Source organism: Aspergillus karnatakaensis, assembly GCF_047715665.1.
Source record: "Aspergillus karnatakaensis strain CBS 102800 unplaced genomic scaffold BJY04scaffold_1, whole genome shotgun sequence".
Taxonomy (NCBI): Eukaryota; Fungi; Ascomycota; class Eurotiomycetes; order Eurotiales; family Aspergillaceae; genus Aspergillus; species Aspergillus karnatakaensis.
The window spans coordinates 663,782-691,260 of record NW_027395713.1 but is presented as its reverse complement, the minus strand read 5'-3'; the positions used below and the strand labels follow the sequence as shown (position 1 = coordinate 691,260).

Sequence of the window (27,479 nt, the reverse complement as noted above, 5' to 3'; positions counted from 1 at the left end):
CCATCCGTCCGAGGAAAAGCAATCTTTACATGGAAGTTTTTTTCTGCGCTTTAGACTCTCCATCTTCAGCCACGACTCGTTGAACATCCCGGTTTTGGAGGGGCATGAGTCCCGCCCGCGATACTCGACAGTATGACGTCTGAACGGACTGACTTTGCCGATGCCAGAAACACTGCGCAATTTGGTGCGCAGTCATGCTTCCCCGGACCCCAGATGCACCTTCTAACGTCCTTGCCTCCTGCAGGAAATCAACAACCTCAGAACGCAGACCCGATGTCCGCCGGACAGGATCTAGACTCAGGTAACAATGACGCTAAGTCGAAGCAACTCCGCTTCTCGTCGATAAATGAAGAGTTCGAGCCGCCCGAATCGCCAATGTCTAGCAATAATGCTCTAGCCTCCGGGCCTCCCGGTGATCAGAAACAGGAGGATGATCTCCGCTCTCTCGCAGCTTCCCTCCAGAAGTCCCAATTACAAGAGTCCCGACTATTCAATTTCTCATACGATCCGGTGTCTCTTCCATCATCAAGGGTATGATCTATTCCTCCCATCGCTGTAAATCACGCTAGATTCGACCGGGAGAATGATTAATGTACTGATCATTACCTATCTAGGTCACTTCTCGAGAATCTAGCGATCGCGGTCGGCAAGAAGCCAACAGATCTGGTGTACCCTCTACCCATACCTCACCCCCACAGTCCGCCATGCAATCTCCCCCTCTAACACCGGCCGCCACTCATTCGCGTGAGTCCAAAAACAATGAGACCAAATCAGCGCAGGCAACAGCTAAACAAGCACCCCCTATTCCTTCTCAACAACAACCTTCAGCAATCACCCCCTCGGCCTCTCCACCAACAAGCGTTCCATCTAAAGGTGCAATCGCGCAGAGCGCTCCCGGATCGCGCCCGTCATCAACGGAGCAGTTGTCAAAACAGAACGAATTGACGCAGACATCCTCACATCCTCTCCGTGGATCACATCGGGCACAATTTTTCGTCGGTCCCGATGCAGGTTCCCGCGATGAGAGTCCACCTATGACACCTAGCGTGGCTGTTGACAGCTATACTCCTCCTGGAGCCATAACGCCGATTGGTGAACCAGATGACCCGTATGCCCGCAGCAAGCGACCACCGCAGTCAAAGAATCTGGCGCAGCTTGATCAACGCTTTATATTCAACAGCCGCGAAATGAAACGAAGAGGTCTGTCCTCGTCAACACACGCTCGTCCACACACTGCACGCTCTTCCAGTGCGTCGGATCTCAAGGCAAGCGAAAAGCGTGCGGGCCTTTTTGGTGGAAAGAAGGACGCGCGCCAGTCAGAGGCGGAATCCAAACCACAAGGTCATATGGCAGAACTGAAGCGTTTCTTTAAGATGGGCCACAAGCACAAGCGCGGTGAATCACCTACATCCAAGAAGATGAGTCGCTCCTCTGGCAAATCTACGCCTCATCAATTGGCACCCGATAACGTGCCTTTCGCCGACGATCATGGCCTCACCTCTAAATATGGCAAGCTTGGAAAGGTTCTAGGGTCGGGTGCAGGGGGGTCTGTCCGGCTGCTCAAGCGAAATAGTGATGGTGTTACATTTGCTGTGAAGCAGTTTCGCGAGCGTCATTCTTGGGAAACCATGAAAGAATATTCCAAAAAGGTTACAGCTGAATTCTGCATTGGTTCCACTCTTCATCATGGAAACATCATTGAGACACTGGATATCATTCAGGAAGGAACTCACTGGTACGAGGTCATGGAATATGCGCCATTTGATCTGTTTGCCATCGTTATGACCGGCAAAATGTTGAAAGATGAAGTTGCCTGCTCTTTCAAGCAGATTCTGAGTGGCGTTGCATATCTACACGGAATGGGTCTGGCTCATCGGGATCTGAAATTGGATAACGTTGTGGTCAATGAACATGGCATCATGAAGCTCATTGACTTTGGGAGTGCTGTCGTTTTCAGGTATCCATTCGAAAACGACATTGTGCATGCGTCGGGTAAGCTCAATCTTACAATGTTTGGATTCGAATTCTAGGGCATATGCTGACTGCTCTAGGAATTGTCGGCTCGGATCCATATCTTGCACCGGAGGTCTATGACGAAAAGAAATACGACCCGCGCCCGACCGATATCTGGTCTTTGGCCATCATCTTCTGCTGCATGAGCTTACGCAGATTTCCTTGGAAACAACCGCGAGTCAGTGATAATTCGTACCGACTTTTCGTTTCCACGCCGACCCCCGGCACGCCAGTGCCGGACGCTGATCCCAGGCGGCACCGGCCTGTCAAGTCGGCACCGAATCTTACGATCGCCGCTCATGAGGATCAAGCGCCGCAATATGCGAGCAGGATCAACGAGGAGCCTTCGCAGATAATGGCAACTCCTCCCCGATCCCCTGTCAAGCCAGCAGCAGGCCACCAAGAGGAGAATCGCCCTCCGGAGACTCCGCAGGACAAGCCGCAAGAAAAACCACAGGAGAAACCGCAAGAAAATCTATTGGAAAAGCTACAGGAGAAGGCACAAGAGAAACCAGCGGCACCCACCGCCAACGGCAACAACAACAACAATTGTGATAACAAAGCCAATGGCCACAATAAACCCACGCGAACTACTAGCAAAGAAGCGCCGCCACTTCCGCCCGGAGCAGCGCAGTCGGCTTCCCAGCGTCAGGAAGTCATCAAGGGGCCCTGGAGGCTTCTCCGGCTGCTTCCTCGCGAGAGTCGCTATATCATTGGCCGCATGCTGAAAGTGAGCGTGAAAGATCGGGCGACCCTCGACGATGTGCTGACAGACGAGTGGGTCCGAAATATCAAGGCATGTCAACAGGAAGTGACTGGAGAATTGATTAAAGCTACGGGGCATACGCATGTCCTGGAGCCTCCTTCCCCGAGTGTGCCGGTTGCTAGTAAGGCCAAGTGATCTCACCAGCTGATTGTGTATAATGTCCAACCTGAAAAAGCTCTATCGTTTGTGTTGTGCGCTTCTAAATGCATGGCGTCTGTGTTCTATTATATCGCTCTTTCCTCATGATTCATTATGGCCTGCTTACTATATTAGACCAACACGTCGCTTTTTTCTTTCCCCCGGGTGGTGGCTTTTTTTATCCTTGTGCGCCGAATATGCCTATGGCCATTCTTCATACACCTCTTACCTTGATTCTCCTAATTTCAGCTTGGTGTTCGAACTTCTACTCTCGGCGTTGTGGTGGGTTTCCCGGCAACAGATCGTGCTCAGCAACCTCGGCAGTTGGCTGCCAGAATCGTTTCTTCTCTCCCTTGTTCGCGATCTTGTCCCTCACTTTTGGCTTCTGTGTGGTACCTGCGTGAGAGCACAACTTGTACATGAGTACTGCGATCCGTTTCTTGTGCTTTTGATAGTCGTTTCCTTCGGATCTACCTGTCCTTAATTCTAGCCCAGAGAGAAGCTTAGCAATAGATCTCATGAAATATTTAACATAAGACCCCTGAAGCTGTACAGTCGTCGTAAGTAGATGGCTCTAGTGCGGCATGCGATAACCGGTATCGGCGGAGGAGAGATAAGATTGCCGCCAGAATGTTGAAGTCAAGCAAGCTCAACCTCTTCAATCTCCCTGTTCAGCTTCCGGCCCCCTCAAATTTACACATTCTTTTTCTTGGTGAAAAGACGGAATGCCACATTGAAGTGGAAGATATCTGCACACCATTACAATTGCCTCGGGATCCCCCAACAGTGTAAATGCCTGAGTCACGAGACCAAGAGCCTTTGGTCTCCTCGCTCTGGACCAGGTCTCTAATTGTACGTGGGAGACTCTCATTGCCTCGCAGTCGTGATCATCAGCTAACGGGGCCTTTTCAACCAAAATTCAGGCAGGCGCAATTGCCGGTCTTACAGTAGACTGCTCCCTCTACCCCCTCGACACCATCAAAACCCGCCTGCAAAAAGCTAGACACAATGGCCCTTCAGCTCCCACACCGAGTCTCTCCCTCCGCCAGACTATCCGCGGCATCTATGCAGGTCTTCCATCTGTTCTTCTGGGCTCGGCTCCCTCGGCCGCATCCTTCTTCATCGTCTACGACGGTGTCAAGCGCTCCCTTCTCTCTTCAGCGAACCCCGAATCCCAATCGCGCAGCCATATAATCCTTACACAATCGCTTGCCTCGTCAATGGGTGAAGTCGCTGCGTGTGCGGTTAGAGTTCCTACTGAGGTTGTCAAGCAGCGGGCCCAAGCTGGTCTATTTGGCGGATCGAGTTTGTCAGCTCTTAAGGATATTTTGGCCCTGCGGCATCCGGACCCGGCCGGCGGCGCGAAGAGGGGCTATGGACAAGTTATCAGGGAACTGTACCGGGGAGCAGGTATTACGATTGCTCGAGAGATCCCCTTCACCGTGTTGCAGTTCACCATGTGGGAGGCGATGAAGGAAACATATGCCACGCGGCGATCACAGTCTTCGAAAGCCGACCTGGGTGCGGCTGTTAGCGCACAGGTACCGGCATCTACAAGCGCCCTTTTTGGGAGTATTGCGGGTGCGATTTCGGCGGGCGTGACAACGCCGCTGGATGTTATCAAGACGCGGGTTATGCTTGCGCGGCGCAGTGACGGTGCGGAAGGGAAGTCCGGGGTGAGAATCAAGGATGTGGTACAGGAGATCTCGAAGGAAGGGTATGGGGCATTCTTCAGAGGTATTCAACCCCGAGTTGCGTGGATTGGCATTGGTGGAGCAGTGTTCTTGGGCAGTTACCAGTGGGCCTGGAACACTATGGAGAGATCGAGGGAGGAGTAAGCCAGGTTGATAGGATAGGTTTGTATATATACTGTAGTCATAGACAGGAGTCACATAGAGCTAGAAATGGCGTATAGATAATGATGGATACCACTCACTTCTGAATCTGGAAATCGCTACTTAGGTATTCCTCCAACCATAGAGTATTCCAGCAAAATGGCTCCTCATGAGAGGGGATTATCTCGATGGCCTGGAGCGTGAAGTTTGTGTAGACAACCCGGGAGGGGTGCAACCGCAGGGGTAGGTATTAAGATGGGGTTGGTTCAGGGGATAAATAGCGTGTGTCTTCCAGTAGAGTGAACAAAGTAAACTCTTGTATGCTCTAAAAATCCAAATATTATTGCGCAGTCCTCAACCTTGGAATAGCATTGCATTGCAGTGCCAGGTTTATGACAATATCCACCTCGACCTATTTGATTAGCCGGATCAGGCACTGGCTGTCGGTCTTTGCTGTATAGAGCTGTTGCTGCTCGCGTGTGAGATGCTCTGGGGTATCAACTCTGAAGAACAGTCTCCCTCTGCAAATATCGTCGTGCAAAATACTCCGAAGCGAAATGAAGTCAGATTAATGGATATAGCGTACGCAATGGGCGGCTAGGTAGGTAGCGCACTGGCCAAGCAGATTAATAAATCCATCCACCCAGGCAGGCACAACCTCATCTCCTCCAAATCCCCGCTTCTCCTCAGCCTCCCTTCTCCTGGACAGTCCCTTCCCTTCCTCTTCCATGGACTAGTTTCGGTCTCTCTTCTTTCTCTCCGTGTATGTTCTGTGCTCTTTCGTTGTTGATCCCGTTGTACTTGAGTAGAGGAATGCTTGTCTCCACTGCTGCCTGTCTTATCAGCCGTTCGTGAGCGATCGCCCGTCACAACCTCCGCATCACCCGTTTCCTCCGCACTTTCGCTGCTTCACCCGCACTCCTCTCGCCGTCGCCCTCTGCTGCATGGCACGCAAATTAAGCCACCAAAGGGTCACCTATGGTAAGTACCTGCTATGACATAGTTCTTTCCTTTCGTGTACTTTACATTCTAGCCCCATGCTGTGTCACCGTTCCTCTGCTACTGCAGCCCCAATGTCTGGATTTGCAGCTGACCGGAGCATCGGTACCCCTTAGTGCTCCCTCCACCTGATGCACCCGGCGGTCATAGGCTGGGCGTCAATGGCTTAGCGATAGACTCGGAGAATTCTACTTTGTAAGTGTCCGACGCGCCTCCGACTCTTCGCATCCATGAAATGCGCCCTGCAGCGCAGCCCTCGGAGTTACTCGGATTCTAATTCTATGTCATGGGAAAAGATACTCCGCAGGTCGCGATGGTGTGATATGCTCGTGGGACCTCGATCTTCCCTCTCTGTCCTCGTCCTCTGCTTCAAAACCCGGCGCTACCAAGTTTCGCAATCAGGTCCAGGCGCACACTCATTGGATCAATGACATAGTCTTGACCAGGAATAATTCCGCTCTGGTTACTGCCTCGTCGGATACGACTGTGAGGGTATGGCGACCGCACTCTGAAACTGCGGATTCACCGGAGCCGATTGGGAAGCATACAGACTATGTTAAGGCTCTGGCGAGTCCGGGGTCGCATTCGTCGTGGGTTGCGTCAGGTGGCTTAGACCACAAAGTGAATATATGGGATCTCAATGGGAAAGGAAAGATTCTTAGCATTGATGCATCTGGCTCAGAGGACAGTGTCAAGGGCTCAGTCTATGCTTTGGGTGCTGTGTCCTCCGTCATTGCTAGTGGCGGGCCTGAGAAATTGGTGCGAGTGTGGGATCCAAAGTCTGGAAAGCTGATTACCAAGTTTGTTGGTCATACGAATAACATTCGAGACATCCTGATCAACAAGGATGGTGATACGATCATGACGGCTTCTTCCGACCAGACGGTCAAAATCTGGTCTCTGACTGCGGGTAGATGCATGCATACACTGACGATGCACAACGACAGCGTCTGGTCGCTTTACTCAAACCATCCGAATCTCTCTGTGTTCTACTCTAGTGATCGATCCGGTTTGGTTGCTAAGACCGACACGAGGAACGTTGACGATATTGAGCAAGGAATCTGCGTTGCGGCATTACAAGAGCACGAGGGTGTGGTTAAAGTCGTAGCGGCAGGTGATCACATTTGGACAGCGACACCTAAATCCAGTATCCACCGCTGGAGCGATGTCGATACAACTTCCGAGATCGATGCCCCGAAGCCGCGTGTTACTGCTTCCGAGCCTGATACAACAAAACCGGATGACAAGGCGCCAGCAAAGGAAGGGCCAATCAAGATACCTTACGAGTCACTGCTGCTTCTATCCAATACATCTACTTTACCTAGCGCACGGATACCTCAAGATGCGGCTCAACGGGCCGTCACGAATGGTCAGCCATCCTCGCCGCAGCCGGACATTGATGACGACTTGGGACTCACAATCCCTGCCTTCTCTTTGCCTGAGGAGACGGTGGAGGGTCAGCATGGCCTTATTAAGCACTTCCTTCTCAACGACCGCAAGCGCACATTGACCCAGGATTCGGCTGGCGAGGTCGTTCTGTGGGACTTGCTCAGGGTAATGTCCTTGATCTCAGTTTAACAAATGTTGCTAACAAAGTCTAGTGTGTGCCTATCAAGTCATTCGGTAAACGCCATATGGATGACGTGGCATCAGAAGTCAACACAATCGAGAGTGTTGCTCATTGGTGCACAATCGATATCCGAACTGGGAGGCTGTCTGTAATTCTCGAACCTGGCCGGTGTTTTGATGCGGAAATATACGCTGATGAGGCTGATCTGCCGGACTACTCTGATATTCGTGAAGATCAAAGGGGTATGTCATGCATCACACATCTCATCTTGCGCTAACACGACCTAGTGAACTTGGGAAAATGGGTCCTACGTTGGCTTTTTGCTCCATTAGTGGATAAACAGGTCAAACGCGACTCTGAATACCGTGTTGAGGCTAAGACAAGGGCAGAGGAGGCGGCTAAATCAAACAGCGAATCCGCTCCCATTGATATTCCGGGCAAGTTGACCGTGCCGATACCCCTAGACGCTTCTGGACGCCCGGGCCCCGAGACCTTGGGTAGCCCCACGACGCCCGGCTTTGGAATAGGGTTTGCTACAACCCCAGGCTCTTTGACGTCTTCAGTGCTCAACCCTGGGGCCAACAATCATAACTTAGGGACGTCGCCTGGCGAATCTTCCGACTATCTGATGTCACACCAGAACACGGATTTGGCCAGAAGCTCCATGTCGGACCGATCAAGCGACTACTTCTCGTCTCCCAAAGCACATGCGCCTCCAGATGCAGACAAGCCACTTCCAACACCAGGCGAGCAGACACCCACTCCCGCTGCCGCCGCAGGAGAACCCGACAAGGAGGAACGCAAGAAGGGAAGTTCACTCTTTGGAAAGAAGTTTAGAATGGACTTCCCTAAGAAGCTAGGGCGTACCTCTTCCGAAGTCAAGCCGCAGATACAGGAGGAGAAGCCAGAAGAGACCGAGCCGGCGTCGGTTAAAGAGGAGAAAGTCTTTGAAGCCAACCTTAACGGCTTGGTAGAGCGAACGCGTCACGAGTACGAAGAGACCCTGTCTGCTAATCCCAGTCAGGATCTAGTTTCTGCCTTTACGCCTAGTGATGAGAGCGAAACACCTGCTTTGGATATTCCAACCCGCACAGTGGTCTTCATTCAAGAAGAGTCGGGGGACTCAGTTGTGGCAACCGATGTCTACAGAGGCACGCTGGATAATATCAGGCAAGATATTTCAAAGCTTGAGAAGACAATGCCGCTGTGGCTTGCTGATCTACTGCTCAAGGTAAGAAGCTCAACCCCTATTTATGTCTCATTCCTAATGGAACCAGAATCAAATGCCCTTCAAAGAACCTGTCAAACTTGCCTTCACCCTGAAGCCCTATGAAGACTTGTTGCCGCCTGTCGTCAAACCTGATATGTAAGGACTTTTTTGCAGCTTTGATAACCAAGAAACTAATTTGTAATCAGCGTCAACGGCACAACGAACAACTCTCGTCTCAATGCGAACCGGATGCTCCGAGCGAAGAAGATACTAGCGTATGTATCAGAACGAATCGAGGAACCAACCAACGATCCAGTTCAAGATGCTATGAAACCGGAAGAGTATCTTGAGTTATACTGCCAACAAGCCGTAAGTTCTTTCTCTATATGAGAAGTTGAATAGCGCTAATTTGGATAAAGCTCGTCAACCCTAATATGACCCTCGCTACCATCAAAGCGCACCACTGGCGATCCGGAAACGATATGATCCTTCACTACAAATCTAACGGCAAAAAGGCGATCCGTCTTTTAGGAACGCCAAAGGACAGTGACGACAGGGAGAAATCAGGCAACGAAGCCGGTCTCGGCCAGCAATTGCAGCCTGGATCTAGCGGGCCTGGTAGCAGCGAAGGAGCCGGCGCCAGCGAAAATCCAGTCTCAGCTTCAGCCTCTGTGAACAATAGTTGAATTGGTATGGGAATCCGTAGGTAAAGCTGATTTGTATATATTTTGGAACTTTTCCTTGTTTTGCTTTCTTTGGCTCCTTCAATTGGTGCACGTTGGTGATGGCTTGGTCTATTTGCTACACTGCACTTCACATGATGGCACCGCGATACCTCTGTTTTTCATCTGCGTTTATTGTTTCTAGCGATGGGATGAGGGATAAGATAACCCCTCTGTATTACCTCTCTCTGTGTCCATATATCCACACCTGTACATATATATATGTTCGAGACAAAATATTGTCTAGACTCTGGAGAACTTCCACCAAAGTTCAAAAGTAAATTCACCACGATTATCTATATCCGGGGCAGTCACGTGCGCAGCGCTAAAACGGCAAGACGCAACATATCACCATCCTTCCTTATCGATTAAGCTCTGGAATTTAGCAACAGTAACTCAACTTTTATGGACTATATATGGCAGTGCCATGTGTTCTACGGTCAACAGGCGCAGGCGCAATCACTGTCCCGCAGTTCACAGATCTGTTGCAGCGGACATGGCTCGAGTCCCGCCGGTTCCGCCAGGGAAGAGCGACGTCCGGTTTGCCCCGTAGGTTAGGTAAGTACATCTCATCTTCAGTGGTTTCTGGGTATATCTGACTGCTATACAGGGCTTGCAATCAGCGGAGGGGCAGATTCCATGGCCCTAGCGTATCTATGCAGACAATGGGAGAAACAGACGCAAAGCCACATTCAAGGTCAAGCGCAAAGTCAAGATGAGCACGAGAAAATCTCCATCACAGCCTTTGTCGTCGACCATAAGGCTCGAAAGGAGAGTACTGATGAGGCAAACACTGTTGCTGGCTGGCTTCGCGAGATGGGTATGTTCATTTCCTTCCACCGCTCTATCCAAAGCAAGACCCCTCTTGCTTAGCAAAAAAACAGGTTTAAAAACATGCATCCTCCCCCTTGAATGGCCAGATCTCAGTATTTCTGCCTTCGAAACCCATGCCCGTCGGTTGAGGTTTCAGGCACTGGGGAAAGCCTGCCGAGATAGTCGTATTGAAGCGCTTCTTCTCGGCCACCACCAGGACGATAATGTTGAGACGACGATCTGGCGGCTTTCCTCTGGGGCTCGTGGGGCTGGACTAGCGGGAATACCTGCAGTTGCGAGAATCCCGGAATGCCATGGGCTTTTTGGGGTGTCGGAGAGTGGGGAGGGTGTCACTCTCCGGTCTGATGAGTTTCTTGATTCTAAAAACAGAAACAGAGATCAATATCGACAGCCGCAGCAGACGAGAGCCCCATTCGAAATATCAGCAGGCGGGATCCTACTCTGCAGACCACTACTCTCTTTACCTAAATCCGATCTCGTCGCGACATGCAACGAGAATAATGTTCCTTTTGTCACGGATCCTACGAACTTCGACCCAACGCTTACACCACGGAATGCGATTCGGCACCTTGCCTCTTCTGGCTCTCTACCGCGTGCGCTGCAGAACCCATCTATTCTTTCGTTGATCAAGAAGTCGCAGGATCTTATCCGGGAATCACATAGTCTCTCGGATGGTATTCTTAGCAATCAGTTCAAGTTGCTAGATCTGTCGCTTACGTCGGGGTCGGTTACCCTTCAGGTTAACGACGGTATATCCTCGTCATCATCACATAAAGTTAATAACAGTGAGGAGGAAGGGCAGAAGAAACTATCACCACAACGTCTTCTTGAACTTCAAGCTCTGTCCCTCCGCCGCATAACGGAGCTTGTTTCCCCGTTCCCAGAGAATCAGTTCGCACTCAGTAGTTATGCGAAGTTTACCGATCGAATCTTTTCGACAGCACTCTCTTCATACAAGCAATTAAATGCAAGGCTAGGCCCGTCCACTGGTCCAAAGAGGGAGGAAGCAGGTGACAGAAAACCATTCACATTAGGCGGCGTCTTATTCCAGCCTCTCCCCTACACTTCTAAGACCACCCCAAGCTCAGAAACAGAACAAGGAATAAAAGCAACAACAGGGTCAAAATGGCTCTTGACCCGGCAACCGTTCATGCGCCATCGCGAACCGATCCTCCGGTTTGATTTACCACTGAACTCAACCATGTCCGCACAGCAAACAGCAACGCCGCTCACCCCCTGGACTCTCTGGGACAATCGTTTCTGGATCCGGTTCCAGGCTCAGTTCTCAGCAGACCCGAACTCGGAGGTTCACGCACCTGATCTCGCGAGCAGTTCAGAACGCACCTTCCTCCTGCGACCATTGAAACAGTCAGACCTTACAGCCCTCCGAACCCTCCTCAAGATGAAGAACTCGCAAGGCAATTGTAAACAGCCACCACCACTACCACAAAGCAGCTTTAGCGCAGATTCATTATTTGAGAAACTTAATCTCGAAGCACCAGGTCAATCGAGGTTTACTATTCCAGTTATTGCTCTTGCGGATGAGGCTGACAGCGGGGACATACCGCTGGCACTACCTACGCTAGATCTAGCATTTCTTGGGACTAGAGCTTGGAGGATAATGTGGGAATGGAAGTACAAGATGGTGGACCTTGAGGCATTGAAATTGATGGTTTCAATGTAATGGTATTTGGTATTTAGCTTATGTGGAGTAATCTACAAGAGGAAGATAGATATGAGAGGATACACAAGGAGGGAAATTAATCAGACAGGCCTGCAGATGGGGTTTCTGCTGGTGTGAAATTCGATCATGGTACCGGTCCAACCGCGGATACAGTCCGAATCTTTGTACTTAGATACCCGATTAATCTGTGAAGATTGGAGATGCAGGCTGCTGTCTCCAGCATATCCAAATCGAGCGCCACAAGCCGCCAAATCCTGGCAAGAAAACACAATAAACGCTCATTCGCCATGCCATACCCTATGCGAAATCTTGTCGTCCAGTCGAAAAGTATAGCATAACCTAGTGATGCAAGTGGTATTTTGTTTGGTCATTCGTTGCTCGCTCTAAGCAAAGCAACCGCGGCCTGTTGAGCTCGTAATCCGCCGACTTCACGCTTGAGCCGGAAATTTTCTTTCTTCAGCCTACCAATTTCATCCATGGCCGACGACAGCTGAGTCCGTAGCGCATTCTCGCCATCTCCGGTTTGGACTTCCTTTGCAAGCTTGCTTAATTCGGAGTTGAACCGACCATAGAGAGCCTCGTTCTCAGCACTAGCCTCACGGTATAGTTCATCGAGTTTCTTGGCGCGCTTCTCGCTCACAACAAGGGAAGCCTCTAGGTCCTTCTCCATAGAAGAAGTGCGGGCGTTCAACTCTCCCGTGAGTGTCTCGAATGCTATCTCAAGGTTTTGCATCCGGGACGCCAGGGATGCCGCACTAGTGTTCGGACTGCCACCATCATGTACAGCATAGACCAAGTCTGTATCTGTTTGAAACCGCATTGGCGAAGGCCGCAATGCTCGAAGTTCCTGACCGATGAGTTCTAGCTCATCTTTTAGGCCTAATTGCGCAAGGCTTTGTGCTTTCTTTTCGCCCTGGAGACGTTCCCGGAGCTTATCCGTTAGCTACATCCATAGATTTAGAAAAGTACAGCGTACCTTTTGGGGGCTTTGCAAGCGTAGCCTCTGGGTTTTCGTCAATGAAGATGAAGACAGCGGGCGCTTTGTCTCAGAACCATTGGTCTGTGCAGAGCGTTCTTTCAGCACGGGGGTCTTGGAGGAGGGTATACTGGGTGCCCGAGATCTGCGCTTGAGCTCTAGTTTTGGAGAGACGGATTCCTCAATCTGTTTTCTCGGGGATCTGTCCGATGGTGTGAATATCGGGTCGACGTTCTCTTTTCGGCAAGGAGTTACAGGCCGAACAGGCGACCGCCGGGGCGAAGCTATTCTTGGGGGTGGACTGCCTTTCAGAGGCGATGAGCTACGTGCAGTTGAGCCGGAGCCGTGGGTCATTTGAGGCCGCACAGACTTGGATGGAGTGACAAGATCGCTCTGAAGGTTAGTGGAAGAAGATCCTGGAGTTGTTGGCCGTGGCCCTTGGCTTGGCGATATACCAGATGCGTCTGATGACGCAGTTCCTGGGCGCAAGTCGGAAAGAGAGCTTCTCCGCTTTCGACGAACTCGGACCACTCCATTCCCCGATAGGCCTTTGAGTGACGATGCGGGGTCTTCCTGTGAGCTCCCTGGTCGCCGGAGCATTTCTTGCGAGATGGAAGGGCCGGGACGATCCCGGGAGCCGGGGCGTAGAAGCGAACCAAGACTTGTATCGAGATCAATTGACTTTGAGCGCACTAGAAGCGAGCCTCTTGGTGTTGCTGGCTCAAAATCATTGGGCCCTTTGTTTTTGCTGAGAGTCCTGAGAATAGACGCAACTTTGCCCTCTCCAGAATTTTCCCGATGCAGGCCAAAGCCAAAGCGCTTTCGAAAAGATGATGCATTAGAGCCCATAGATCCAGGGGTTTGTGATGTGCTCTTCGTGAGATCACTCGTTAGAATTCCCTCCAGTGATGAGCCACTGGGGATGAACTCTTCGAAAAGGTTGTCAAAGTCGTCCACCAATCTGTCAAGTAAGGATATGTATTGCATTGGATCACCCTCGATCGTCAAAACCTCCGCAAATGCAGCTGTGAGAGCGCCTCGATCACCATCGCTTCCAGAAGCATCAAGAAGGTCGGCGAGGAGGCGGATGAGTGAGCCCAGAGCGCGGCGGTTTTGGGGGCTCAGGTCGGCGAGGAACTTCCGAAAGTATTCTTCAAATTCTCGGGGAAACATTGCATCAAACTGGCTTTGAAGTGATCGCAAGCTCAGAGGATCTATCACAGGGCCCATGTGCTCTTTCCACGCATTCTCCATGAATGTCTCAAATGCTACAAAGAGTGTATCAACGGCGACCTCTGCTGCTGCCTGGAGTTTCGCAGGATCCTCTAGCAGGACATTGTATAGCTCATTGACAGATGAGCGATCTACATTATCCCTCCCACGGAGAGTACGACCCACGATGTTCCCGCTGCGGGACTGCAGCGCAAGAACATAGGCGGCAAATGCCTGTTCCAGCACTGTGAGTGGGCTCTCCGATAATTTGGAAGACGAACTGCCGACAACGGAAATTTTCACCGGGGTCTCCTCCTTCCCGGGGAAAGAAGAGGGCAGAGTATTAGATCGTGAAACAGTGGCACGAGGAGGAGGCATCTTTGGGAATTCGCCGAGTAATGTCGCCGACCCGGGTGCTTTGGAGCTAGAGGTACTGCTCTCCCTTGAATGGCCTCCCCCTAGTAAATTCGCAATGAACTTTGACGGCGATGGAGGGCGGAAACCGCGAGGGGTCTTGAGCTGTGTCACTAAATGCCCCGTGAGGTATTTGATGATTGCAAAGTTCGAGTGGATTAGCGACTCCGTCATGTGCTTGTTGCGGACGTCATTTAAGGGTTGAAGGACGTTGATTACTATTCGAGTCAGCATCTGAAAACTTGGGAGAGGGTCATATGTTAGGTTACTCACGACGTTTCGAGAAGATTGGAACAAAGCTGTCCGCCGTCACAATGTCCGACGAGGGACTGCCGATTATCGAGTCTACGCTGACACGGTACTGGTCTTCCCCCACAATAGAGATGGATATTATCACCTCGAGATCAGAATTGCTCAAGACCTTGGTACAAAGAGACCTTGGCGTATCGAACACAATTCTAACCCTCGACGGGACAGGCCTACTCATCTCTACACCTTGCTCGTCTTCAAAAACACATGCTAGGATTCCGAGATTGCCAACGGTGCCGGTAGGACTTCGGAGAGACCATTTGCCACTTTCTCTTTCGCTCTCAGAGAACCTCCCCTCAATCTTTGCTTTGATGATCTCCTCTATAATTCGACCTGCGCGACCCCCATACATGGCCACTGGCTCTAATGCCAAGAGGTCAACGGTGGTGTTCTGCGTAGGTTTAGAAGTCACCGATGTAGGAGCAAGGAAGAGAATACGACCACACGTGGATTGTGTACAGCGCACGGTGTGAAGATCATAGACTTGTATGACCCTTATCTCAGCTGACGAAGTAAGTGGTCCAGAAACACCTTGAGCCGCCGACGATGCATTATCTAACTCGGCCATCAAGCCCCGGGCCGTCATCCGGCACTCTGGAGCTTTAGACAGGAGCACCAGGCAGTTCTTGTAAAGCAAAATTATTCCGGAGTCGGGCTCGACGTCCAGGGCGTCCAAACGGTATGGAGCAGACAGCTCGTTGAAGTCCACAGCAGTAATCAAACGGCCAGTTGGTAAAATTGTTGATGGCCACCCATCAACCAGCTCTTTCAACCGCCGGAACCCTTGATCGTGGTTCGTGGAAGATGGGTCATCAAGCGAGCAAATGTCCTTGATGATGTCCCGCGCTTTCAATAATGGCCTTACAGCAGGGTGAAGTAAAGGAAGACTGCTAGTCATCGTGTCAATCAACAGACTATATCGCGGAAGTCGCTGAACAGGTTCCATGAGTAAGGACCGCAGCCTTTGTTCTCCAGTTTCGTAGACACGCTTCGAGAAGCTAGAGTTTTTATCCCTCATGAACAGATTCAATGTCTGGGTGAAGGCCGTGTGGGCACGCATGTAATCCCCGTAAGGCTGTGAGAATTTCGGAATCCATTCCAGAAGTGCATTCGCAAATGCAACAGCACCTATTGGGTCCCCTTCTTCCTCGAGCGATTTTTGAGAGCCGGAGGATGGTAACTCGGTATCCTCAGTTATGTCGGTTATAGCATCCCTTTCCGTATCTTCCAGGACATTGCGAATTATACCTAGAAAGCCCATGTTGACATTGTAGATCTCGTTGAGACAAGGAGGGAAAAGCGTAGCCAGGTCGGATTCATTTGGGCTTGTACTTGAAGAAGCTTTTGCTTGTGCCCTCGCGCGAAACTCTTCGGCCACTTCACATACTAGAGTATACAGCTTGCTCACGTATCTTTCTTCCGTATCCACTACCTCGCACATGGTCAGGCGAAGGGCCTGCTTTTGGCTCTGAGAAAAGACCTTTGACCGACTGACATTTGTGGGTTGCGACGGAGCTCGTTTCAGCCTAGAAGTTGGCAAGAACATAGGTGCGCCCAGCGCTCGAATGAGTGGTGAATAATTCCCATATCGAACGTCGACAACTTCTTCAGTATCTGCGTTATCATCCAGGACTTGGTCTGTATCTGGCGGTTCTGGAGGCTGGATGGTTCCATTTGGAAGCACTACATCAGCATCGACCCATGAAACCCTGCGTTCCTGGAAAGCGCCACGAATATCCCGTATTATTTCCGTCGCATTATCCACCTTTAACATGCGATTCGCCAAATCGGCTGCGTGCATCTCGTCGAACATCTTGGGAATTTGTCCTCCGACCTTCCCCGCACGAGCGAGAGCTTGTAGACACTCCTTCGCGGGATCCGACACCTCAGCGAAATATTTCAACATGCTGACAGCCAGGCCACGACAGACCTCATCGCCTTGTTTATCCCGGGGTAGATGGTTAACAGCTGCATAGAGAGGCGCCGCGGGGGAAACAGTGATTCGCGGGTAGCTTTGGAAGCCAGCGGGGGTCAGTATATGCGCCTGAATGCGCGAGCTGCTCACGGTGGCATTTGCGGTAGATACGGGGCCATAAAAGACAAATATAGATGATAGAGAAGAGTCGGAGACATGGTAAAGGCTGAGTTGTTCCAACGGCAGGTCCGACGGGGCACACGAAGGGGTCGCCATGGTGAATGAGGAAGGTCGAGAGGGCGCGCGCGGGGTCGATTTGGCGTAGGGTCTGGAGGAAGGAGCGAAGGTAAAGGGGTATTAAACTAGTAGAGTAATTTTGTTGAAAGAAAAGAGTCAATAGAAGAGGTGAGCTGCTGAAAATGCCTGGGTAATACTCGGTGATAGAAGCCCGAAGGTCAGCGTGGGGAGAGAGCGACGAAGAGCCCACCCATCCAAGGTTAGAGAAAGAAATACATAGAAAAATGGATGGGGGTCATGATAGAGAAAGACAAGCGCTATTATGGCCGATCGAATCAGCGATGAGAGGCAGAATAAAGGAGTGCGTGAAAGAAGCTCATGCGATGGAAGCCGAAAGAGAGCCCCTCCATCGAGGCTGGCTGGAGACACTCGCAATGAGGAGAAATGAGGAGAAACAAAGGAGAGGGAGGGAAACAGTCGCACAAGAGGCGCTCCTCTCCAGTACAGTCCTTGGAGAGTCGAGACAGACCCTGGGGAGACCCTGAGAAGGGAAGTGGGAATGATTTATCGGACAGAGCGAGGTTGTTGTGACGGTGATTTGTTGTGGTTAAGCTGCTGCAACCGATGATTTGATGATTTGCGCCCACCCAGCATTAGCAGCAGCAGTAGCCGATGCAGTAGTCCTGCTCATCCCGGGGCCTACAGGGGAAAAAGGACTGGCCTTAAGTAAATCTGCTGATTTTTTACTACGCGGTCTGTTGAGATCTAATGTGCTTCCATCTTCGCTTGATTCCAATCCAGGCCAGAATGGCACTCCATTTACACGTGTACAGCTGCTGCTGGTGGTTACCCTAGTCAACACAGGCCTGAAGAAAAAGGAAACATCAGCAGGATTCCACAACAGAAATATCTTGTCATGTTTGACCCTTGATGAGGTCTATTTCCAATGCAAGGAGAGTCATCCCGAGACTCGAGTTGCTTATTGCGGAGAGTTGCGGTGGAGTAGAGATAGAGAGAGAGAGAGAGAGAGAGAGAGAGAGAGGAGGGAAGCCAGGCGCGATTCAAGCTTTGAAGGTCAACATCGCTGGCTACCATGGGTCTCATCATGAAGAAAGTATATCAATCCCAGGCAGTACTCCATTTATAGAACAGACTCTAAGCAAAACCATGCCACGGGAAGTCAATACTATTGATGGACATACACTGTTACTGAGGATGCTGGTTAGGCGCTAATCCGAGTTGGGGATCTAGGTACATACGACCGTGCACTAGTCCAGATCAGGCAAGCAGCCCTCTCCGCCTTTTACAGGTGAAGTGTCGAGTGTCCACTTCTACTTCGACCTGAGTATACAACAACCACCATTACTCTACAACTGGAAAGGCCATGATTTAAGCCTGTTCTTCCACCGGGCACTCCCAACATTTGCCGCTCGCTTCTGCCCGCCATGTCTTCTTCCTCCCTCCCTATAGCCATCGACCCAGTCGCTCTGGTGACAACAGAATGTATCACCGTCACCTCGGCCATGCGGAAACATGCCCGCTGGGCTCACTCTTCCGTAGCTGCCATTCTAGGAGGAGGAACTGTTTCTCGTGTCTATGACCGTGATACCTCCACCTCCTCCAGTCCCCGTAATGGGAGTACACCCACCCGGCCGCGATCAAGGCTCTCCGCAGCAGAAGACGATCATGCTCTCGCCAATCGGTGGGGTTTGAGGGGCAAGAAAGGCAAGAGTATACAGGATAACCCCCTTATCTCTGCCTTTACTCGTTTACGCAGTGATCTTAAGGATTGCAGAGACATCAAGTCTTTCGATGCCCCCGCGCTGCTACACCCGTTCCTTCAGGTCGTCCGCTCATCCTCCACCTCCGCCGCCATCACCTCGTTTTCCTTGCTTGCCTTGACCAAGTTCTTCTCCTATAAAATCATTGACCGCAATTCGCCGAGGATCTCAATGGCTATGCAACTGCTCTCCGCAGCAATAACCCACTGCCGCTTCGAGGCTAGCGATTCTTCCGCCGATGAGATTGTCCTACTGAGGATCCTAAAACTGATGGAAGGAATGTTGTCGGGTCCGGAGGGCGAGCTTCTAGGAGATGAGAGTGTCTGTGAGATGATGGAGACCGGTCTGAGCATGTGCTGCCAGGTCCGCCTTTCGGAAGTGCTTCGGAGGTCTGCCGAGATCGCTATGGTCAATATGTGTCAGGTCATATTCTCGCGCCTCACGATGTTGGATGCTTCGGCAGAACCATATGAGCTCAATTACCGTCTCCCAATTCATTCAAAGGAGGCCGAGGTAACAAACTTGAAAATGGATCCTTCTGTCGACGGAAACACGGTCGCCTCTCAGCACCCGTCTGCTATGGGCTCTGATACCGCCGTCGGGGATCGTGACCATGCTAGCTATGACAGTGCTTCTGAGCAAACGCCAAATGGCAACGCAGTTACCGCGCCCCCAGACCCCAAGGATGACTCTGGTGATGAAGTCAAACCTTATTCTTTGGCTTCGATCCGAGAATTATTCCGTGTTCTCATCGATCTTCTAGATCCGGAAAATCGGCAACATACAGACCCCATGAGAGTGATGGCATTGAGGATTATTGACGTGGCATTGGAAGTTGCAGGCCCTTCGATTGCAAGACATCCTAGCCTAGCGTCCCTGGCCCAGAACGACCTTTGTCGTCACCTGTTTCAACTCGTTAGGTCCGAGAACCTGGCAATTCTCGCTAGTTCCCTCAGAGTGACCAGCACCCTGCTTCTGACGTGCCGCCCTGTCCTCAAACTTCAGCAAGAGCTCTACCTGTCATACTTAGTTGCGTGCCTACATCCTCGGATAGATATACCTAGGGAACCGGGTATTGACCCTGCCTTATATGAAGGCGTACCTCAGGCGCCTAAGGTAGTGAAGCCGCCTCCTTCCCAAAGCAGCAGCGGTAGATCTACGCCTGTGGCGGTGAAAGATCGGCAAAAGCTAGGGCTGGAAGGTGGCTCCAGGAAGCCCGAGACCAGAGAAGCCATGGTCGAGAGCATCGGCGTGCTGGCACGCATTCCAAGCTTTATGGTTGAACTCTTCGTTAACTATGACTGCGATGCTGATCGGGCTGATCTGTGTGAGGATATGATTGGGTTATTATCTCGGAGTGCATTCCCTGATTCAGCGACATGGAGCACTACTAACGTTCCCCCGCTGTGTCTGGATGCCCTTCTGAGTTATATTCAATCTATATATGACAGACTTGATGATTCCGGTCTTACTGAAGGTTTTCCGTCAAACGAGCGGCTTCGGGAACAGCGAAAGACAAAACGTACAATTGTCCATGGCGCCCAGAAGTTCAATGAAGATCCTAAAGGCGGGATTGCGTATCTGGCGTCTCACGGTATAATTAAGAACCCTGATGATCCTGTTCAAGTTGCGCGCTTCTTGAAGGGAACTACACGACTTTCGAAGAAAGTACTGGGTGAATTCATTTCTAAACGCTCGAACGAGGCTCTCCTCGCCGCCTTCGTTGACCAACTCGACTTCTCTGGCAAGACTGTAGTGGATGCTCTTCGTGATTTACTCGGGGCGTTCCGTTTACCTGGCGAGTCTGCGCTGATCGAGCGTATCGTCACCACTTTCAGTGAACAATATATCGAAAAGGCTCAGCCATCAACGGTTGCTGACAAGGACTCTCTCTTTGTCCTGACATACGCAATTATCATGCTCAACACTACACTTTACAATCCCAACATGAAAGCTCAGAGCCGCATGTCTTGTAACGACTTTTCAAAGAATCTGCGCGGCCTAAATGCAGGCCAAGATTTTGCCCCCGAGTTTCTCGAAGAGCTCTATGATTCTATTAAACAAAATGAAATCATTCTACCTGACGAACACGATAACAAGCACGCATTCGATTATGCCTGGAAGGAGCTTCTAGTAAAGTCAACTTCTGCCGGCGAGCTAGTGGTTGGTCAAACCAATATATACGACGCCGATATGTTCGCGGCTACCTGGAAACCTGTCGTCGCGACCTTATCTTATGTCTTTATGTCTGCCTCGGATGATGCGGTCTACTCACGCGTGGTCATGGGATTTGACCAATGTGCCCAAATCGCCGCCCGGTACGGGCTGACAGAGGCGTTTGACCGGATCATATTCTCGCTGGCCTCAATCAGCACTCTTGCCACAGATAAACCCCCTAGCACCGCACTCAACACCGAAGTACAGGCTGGCCAGAAAAGTGTCATGGTTAGCGAACTAGCTGTAAAGTTCGGTCGAGACTTCAGGGCACAGCTAGCTACCGTTGTGCTCTTTCGAATTTTGACGAACAATGAGCGAGCAGCTCAGCAGAGTTGGGCCCATGTCATCCAAATCCTTCGAAACTTGTTCATTAACTCCCTCATTCCGCCCTTTGACTCTGCTCTCAACGCCGATCTCGACATACCTCCTATTCCCTTACAGACACCGTCACAAATCGTGGACCGTGACGGTCGCGCAAGTGAGACGGGGTTACTTTCTGCCTTCACATCCTACCTCTCCAGCTATGCAGCCGATGATCCGCCTGAACCATCAGATGAAGAATTAGACAACACACTTTGCACTGTAGATTGTGTAAGCGCGTGTTCTATCGACGACCTTCTCGCAAACGTGAAGTAAGTCCCCGCAATGCTACACAAACTCTAGCTTGACTCGAGACGCTAACGGACTTCAATTAGGACTTTGCCTTTAGAAGCTGTGGTTTCGCTTGTAGAATCACTCCTAGCTCAGTTACCTGAAGAGAGTGCCCCAGCAGTCATTGTTGTGAAGCCCGAACGGCCGCTTCCATCTACGAGAGCAAGTGCCAGACAAGACACCAGCAGAGGCCAATATGATCCTGGAATGATGTACCTACTGGAGCTGGCAGCCATTCTCACTCTCCGGGATAAACAAACTATTGGAAGTCTTGGAGAGGGACTATTGGCTTCTCTACAGGGTTTCATTCGAGATGCGAGGAATCTCCACTCATTGGCATTGTCACGAGTGACAACTTATTTTCTCAACTTACTCCGACTAAGCCATGTATGAGCCCTTATATCATCTGTCGGAATCAAGATACTAACATCCATACCAGGACCAGCCTTTCATGCGCGTACCCGTGATACTTCACTCAATTTCTAGCTTCGATCAAGAAACTCTTGAAAGTGTCGCCATTCCTACCATTAATGGCCTGTCACGTTGTGTCTTTGATGGTAGCTTTTTGCGGAACGAACTCACTGTTTCACCCGACTTCTGGTCCATCTTGCAACGGTTGCACCAGCACAAGGAGGCCGCGCCATTGGTGTTTGGCCTTTTGAAAACCGTGGTAGACTCGAGCCCTCCTATCATAACAGCTGACAATTACGAGTCTGCGATAAGTCTTGCAAATGATTTCATTAGTGCTGGCAGTGTGGGCTACATTGAGGAACGGCAGAGAGATCATGTTGCTCGGCGTTCCAAAGGCGTTAAGCAACCCAAACAAAGGTTCGTCGCACTTCTAGCCTTCGGCACCCGTCAGATAAAGTGCGAGCTTGTCTAATCTCATATATGCAGTGAGAATGAAATAGTTTCGCGTGGCGTGACTGCTATTGGGCTGATATACCAGCTTACTGGTCGGACACCTACTCTGATTAAGCAGTCACATCTTGAGGACGGCGAAGGTTTGTGCATAATACTTGTATATCTCCAGTGCCAGTGGCTAACATAGAGGTAAAGCTTGGTCAGCATATTGGTCACCGATATTCCACTCCTTAACTTCGCAGTGCATCAATCCATGTCGCGACATCCGCCATCACGCCGTATCCACTCTTCAAAGGTCACTGTTATCGGTTGACATTGGATCAGATAAGGAATGGGCGGCGATCTTTGACCAAGTTCTTTTCCCGTTGATACTTCGGTTGCTCAAGCCTGAAGTCTTCCATGCGGACCCACTTGGAATGGGCGAGACTCGCGTCCAAGCAGCAACCTTGGTTTGCAAGATCTTCCTACGTTATCTTGACCAGCTACCGAACGCCGAGGGCATGCTAGAGCTGTGGCTCAAGATCCTGGACATCCTGGATCGGATGATGAACAGCGGCCAAGGGGAGAGTCTCGTAAGTTTCTTTTATTTGAGATCACATTACTCCCGGATTTCTGACCCATTTACAGGAGGAAGCCATCCCCGAAAGCATCAAAAACATCATTCTCGTCATGGCAGACCTAGGGCACCTCGTCCCCCCATCTCAAGACCCTAGTAAGGACAACATCTGGTCCGAAACAAAGAAACGCCTAGATCGCTTCCTACCTGATCTCTTCAAGGAGATTTTCCCTGAAGCGCCCAAGGAAGCTCTCCCACCCACTGCGCCCGGTTCTCCTCCCGTCACTGCTCCCACTCCGACTACTTCCCTTCCAGAGAACCCACCCGACGAGAAGGATAACCAAGTCGTCTCCGAGGACCCCTCGAAAGCCGAAGAAGAGAAAGCTGCTGAACTTGTACAATCTTAATGAAGGGAGGATGTAGTGGTAATGCTAGACGAATGTTGCATTTTATTTCATTTCATCTTATGTAATTTTTGGGCATTTACAGCGTGGTAAGCCAGCCATTGTTTCTTCTTTTTCATGTTTCTTATTAGACGGTGATGTGATGTGATTGAGAAGCCGGGGGTGTGTAAATACATACATAGTCATCTTTGTGGCTATCATGTACCCTAATATCATGCAATTAGATAGAGTGCCCTTGATATATTGTTTCTCACTGCACTGTCCCAAGGGTTTAAGGTGATACTCAACAAGATCTAAGATAGCTCCAGCTTGCTGTAGCTCCCCTCTGAATTGGACTTGAGTGTCGTGCCTGGGCCCCTCAAGAAGCTCTAGGTGATTTCCCCCGCTACCTAGTTTCTATTGACCAAGGAGGAAGCTACTCCGCTTTGCGGGCGGACGGTTGTAACTTGTGCCTTCCCGGGGTATCGCTTCAAGGGTTGCACCTTCCCGTCACGTCCGTTGTGTTAGTGGGGTTCCTTCCTCTGTCCAGGTCCGAGCGCACCTTCCTTGCGTTCTCCCAACAGCAAGCCATGGAATTAATCACATTCTACCTGGGTAGGTACCATCTGGAGGCTAGAAAAGAGAAAAATTGATATGCTAGAGCAAGAGAAAACAATCCTCCTACATCAGACCTATAGGATGAGGAAAGTTGTACTTGAACGATTCGTCTATATACAGAACGCTGGTGCGTCTGGAACCCAATAGAGATAGATGGATTGATGAAGCGGAAGGTACTTGCTAGATATATATTTCATCGATCGAGGGAATGGCTTAACTTAACTTGACTTGCAAAGTAGTAAGACAGGATTGCACCAGAAAGGGACAAAGGAGATTGATGTAGGAGTACAGGAAGACGCATCATAAGCACAAGCGCAACGCGGGGCACCTATTGCCGGGCTGATAGGCACGTAGGTGGGGATACACTGATCTAATTCAAAATATGCGAGGTAGAGTAAGATAGGCAGTGGATAGATAGGTAGGTGGGTAGATAGTTCGATAGGGAGGTAGATCATCATTGTAGGTTGGCGTGCTCATGCGAGTTGGTACATGATATTGAAAGGAGATGTAGGGATTTACAAGTTGACTTTGTCTTGCAGTGTAATGAGATAAGGAGAGGAGAGAATCTAGTCGTCCATGTCCTCGTCATCAAGGTCGATGGCGTCGGGATTGACAGGGACAGCGGGTTCAGGGACTTGGCCGGCAGGAGGGGGGCGGTTGCCGCCTTCAGGTCCAGAGCTAGCTGCGACAAACCCGATGGGGGCGCGAGCTTGTCGTTCCAGGGCGGCCATGGCATCCGCAGAGGACGTATCCATCTCCCCATCCACTCCATCTGCTTGTTCTGCTTGTTCTGCTCCGCCTTCCGGTCCACGTTGTTGGCCGCGCGCGATGGCTTGAGAGGCGATGAAGTTGACGTCAGTGCTGTATCAGTTTGTTAGTCGTAATCCAGAGGTTTCCAATGTGAGTTTACGAGGGGATACATACTTGTATTGGGCTTGAACACTTCGTTTGATACGGAGCATCTCCTTGAAGGTATCTTCGTTTCCATGTTGGACTTCAAAGGCCTCCCACTTGGACCAAAATGGCGCATTGGTGCGTGGGTCGCAGAACTGGGACGCATGTCCGTAAATAGCACGGGCACGGTCGATTTCGCCCAGTCTCCTTTCCATCTCTGCAAACTTGAGGCACATTTCTTTGGCCTCCTGATCTGGCAAAGCAGCAATGGCCCGCTCGTAAATGGGTCGGGTAGAGGGTAATCCGAAGTTGGAAGCTGACTTGGTGATATAGAACTCAAACATTTCGAATCGGTCTTCGTCAGAGACTGCGCGGGTGGCACGTTCGTAGATACGCATGGCGTGTCGGGCCAAGCCTCGCTCCTCCTCTAGGTTTCCGTACATGAGATAAAGAGGTTTGGCAAACTTGGGAGGGCAGCCATCGAGAGCCTGCTCAAATAGATCACGTAGTCGTTCAATGCCGATCTTGCGGTCAACGGCCTTTGTCAGGTAAAGGTTCCAAAGTTCAAAAGCAACTGGATAGGTGAAAAGATCCAACCCTCGCTCGTATACTTTGAAAGAGTCTTCAAAGTACTTATGCTCCTCGAGTAGATTGGCGAAGTTGACTACAGTCTGAGGGGTGGCGATGCGGAGCTCAAAGATCCTGTCATAGACCTTCTTCGTCTCTTCTATTGATGAGACACTCTCTACCAGATCAACGTAGAAGCTCCATAGCTTCCAGCTCTTGTGAACACGTTGTTGGGGAGAAAGAGTTTCATCAAAGTAGTCAACAGTCGATTTCTTAGGCGCCTGTGTGGCCTTAGCCATAATCTCGACTGCCTTATCAAAGTTTTCGCCGCGCAGCTCCATTTCTGCCCACTCGCACCATGTCTCAGCGAGCTCGGCAACCGACTTGAAAGGAACCTTCACAGCCTTTTCAAAGATAACCCGTGCAGTCTCCAAGTCTCCTCCGCGCTCATAAAACTTTGCGTAGTTGACCCAGAGTTCGGAGAATTTGCCGACGGCTTTTTTGGGGTTGATAGCTGCTATGGCGGCCGTATATGTTTGGACGATTTCCACACTGTTGTCGCCCCATAGTGCAACCCTCTTCTCCCACTCAATGACATTATTTGGATTCTGCCTGAGCAGCACGTCATTGACCAGGAACGGCCGCCGATCCATGAGCTGCTCGAACCTAAGCATCCGAAGATCGAGATCGAAGTCGGCTTCCTCGTCAACTTGGCCTTTATCGGTTCGGACAGCCGCAGCTTCCATCAAGTTGCCAATAATCGACTCTTCGAACTCGACGTACGAATCAAAAATAAGGGTGAAGTCACGAACTGTCATCACCGTTGTAATACCCTCTTCAAAGACATCGCGTGCCTTCTCAAAGTTCCCTTTTGTGATCCAGTACGTTGCTAGTCCAGCCCAAAGTTTACCTCTTTGGTCGGCGAACCGATCAATGCCGCTGCGAAGAATTGCGTCGACATCAATTCCAGACTGAGGCCCTGTCTCAATCTTTTTAGCTTTCGAAACTAGCAGATCCACCATCTCAGTCCACAACTGGAAGCTGCTTTTCCCCTCTCGAGATTGAAATCTGGGATTGTCGAGGATTTCCATATATCGCTTGACAGCATCTGTGTATTGGCCCATCTCGACAAGCAAGTTGATATATTCCTCGGCATTCTCCGGGTGGATCTGCATGTAACGAGCCATGATCTTCACAGCAGTTTGGCCAGAGGCAGAGCGTGCGAAGGCCTTATAAAGCTTCCAGACTCGGTTGTGTTGAGTTACTGGCAATGCTCGCAGGGCACGATCAAATGTTCTCCTCGTCTGGGTGACAAGTGGCTGTTGCAACATGAAAGAGAGGTACATCTCCCATATCCGGGGCATCTTGTTGAGCAAGATTAAGGCACGCTCAAACAGGGCGTTGACCTTTTGAAACTCGTCCTTATATTTCGTCGCATTACGCTTCTTGAGATGCTTCGTCCGGAATTCTAAGTACTGTAGCGATCGTTAGCCAATTGTCTCGGGGAGCGCGGGGCCAGAGATTTGAGTACCATCTTCCAAAGCTTGTAAGACCTCGGGAGTTGTATGCAACCACGCTCCATAACCTATAACAACCGTTCAGCGTAAGGCGCAGACTAATGATACGACTTTACTCACGAAAGCCTGCTCATAAAGCGTCCCATTTTGCTGCTTGTACTCGATATATGCAAGCCATGGCTTGATGCTACCAGGATTTCGGAGAAGATCTTGCTCGTAAACATTATCGTTATCGGCCTAATATAGCAAGGAGATTTTAGCATTCGAGTACTCAGACCCTGATCGTTTTCCACATACAATCAGGTACAAATCTGGCCGGGAGGCCGAAGATCGATCCATCTCTGCGTGTTGCCGGTGGGATCTCGGGGGCAGAAGCGTCCCTGGCATTGCGCCACTCAAATCGAGCGGGACCGACTCACACGGTCAACACGTATTCTCTGTAAAAAATGGTGGCATGAACGGGAAAAGCTTCTCGTCGCGTCGTTAGAAAACCATGAGCGCTTCGGCGACGAAGTTGGCAGAGATTGTCACGTGATTCATGTCATACGGCGGCTAGGCCACGGGGTGGTCCAAGCTTCCGCTCGTTCTACGAGTGAT

General features: G+C 50.6%; 6 protein-coding genes across 6 annotated transcripts; 3 read left to right on the top strand and 3 right to left on the bottom strand.

Annotated features, from left to right (window-relative positions):
• Positions 1–704: 704 nt before the first annotated feature.
• BJY04DRAFT_204388 (uncharacterized protein) lies at positions 705–9,217 on the top strand (the record flags this gene model as incomplete). The annotated part of the gene is made up of 11 exons (XM_073713479.1): positions 705–1,992; positions 2,052–2,887; positions 3,841–4,751; positions 5,609–5,733; positions 5,868–5,946; positions 6,048–7,305; positions 7,353–7,563; positions 7,609–8,552; positions 8,599–8,687; positions 8,738–8,900; positions 8,951–9,217. 11 exons carry the CDS (start codon positions 705–707, stop codon positions 9,215–9,217), a joined length of 6,171 nt encoding a protein of 2,056 aa, XP_073577296.1.
• A 411-nt stretch (positions 9,218–9,628) lies between these two features.
• Positions 9,629–11,833, top strand: BJY04DRAFT_3119 (tRNA lysidine(34) synthetase). The gene is made up of 3 exons (XM_073720110.1): positions 9,629–9,811; positions 9,864–10,073; positions 10,138–11,833. The coding sequence occupies exons 1-3, from the start codon at positions 9,670–9,672 to the stop codon at positions 11,769–11,771; spliced, it is 1,986 nt and encodes a 661-aa protein (XP_073577295.1). The 5' UTR covers positions 9,629–9,669; the 3' UTR covers positions 11,772–11,833.
• A 121-nt stretch (positions 11,834–11,954) lies between these two features.
• BJY04DRAFT_3116 (putative Rho guanyl nucleotide exchange factor) lies at positions 11,955–16,995 on the bottom strand. Its single transcript, XM_073720109.1, has 3 exons — positions 14,647–16,995; positions 12,748–14,591; positions 11,955–12,702 (listed from the first exon to the last, which is right to left on the bottom strand). Exons 1-3 carry the CDS (start codon positions 16,871–16,873, stop codon positions 12,139–12,141), a joined length of 4,635 nt encoding a protein of 1,544 aa, XP_073577294.1. The 5' UTR covers positions 16,874–16,995; the 3' UTR covers positions 11,955–12,138.
• A 659-nt stretch (positions 16,996–17,654) lies between these two features.
• Positions 17,655–17,949, bottom strand: BJY04DRAFT_176033 (uncharacterized protein). Its single transcript, XM_073709424.1, has one exon. The coding sequence runs from the start codon at positions 17,939–17,941 to the stop codon at positions 17,690–17,692; it is 252 nt and encodes an 83-aa protein (XP_073577293.1). The 5' UTR covers positions 17,942–17,949; the 3' UTR covers positions 17,655–17,689.
• Positions 17,950–18,279: 330 nt separating this feature from the next.
• BJY04DRAFT_204386 (Sec7 domain-containing protein) lies at positions 18,280–23,310 on the top strand (the record flags this gene model as incomplete). Its single annotated transcript, XM_073713478.1, has 6 exons — positions 18,280–21,464; positions 21,528–21,870; positions 21,923–22,311; positions 22,381–22,487; positions 22,543–22,919; positions 22,975–23,310. 6 exons carry the CDS (start codon positions 18,280–18,282, stop codon positions 23,308–23,310), a joined length of 4,737 nt encoding a protein of 1,578 aa, XP_073577292.1.
• Positions 23,311–24,300: 990 nt separating this feature from the next.
• BJY04DRAFT_3088 (mRNA splicing protein SYF1) lies at positions 24,301–27,360 on the bottom strand. The gene is made up of 5 exons (XM_073720103.1): positions 27,180–27,360; positions 27,003–27,119; positions 26,897–26,950; positions 24,829–26,840; positions 24,301–24,765 (listed from the first exon to the last, which is right to left on the bottom strand). Exons 1-5 carry the CDS (start codon positions 27,267–27,269, stop codon positions 24,471–24,473), a joined length of 2,568 nt encoding a protein of 855 aa, XP_073577291.1. The 5' UTR covers positions 27,270–27,360; the 3' UTR covers positions 24,301–24,470.
• Positions 27,361–27,479: the final 119 nt, after the last annotated feature.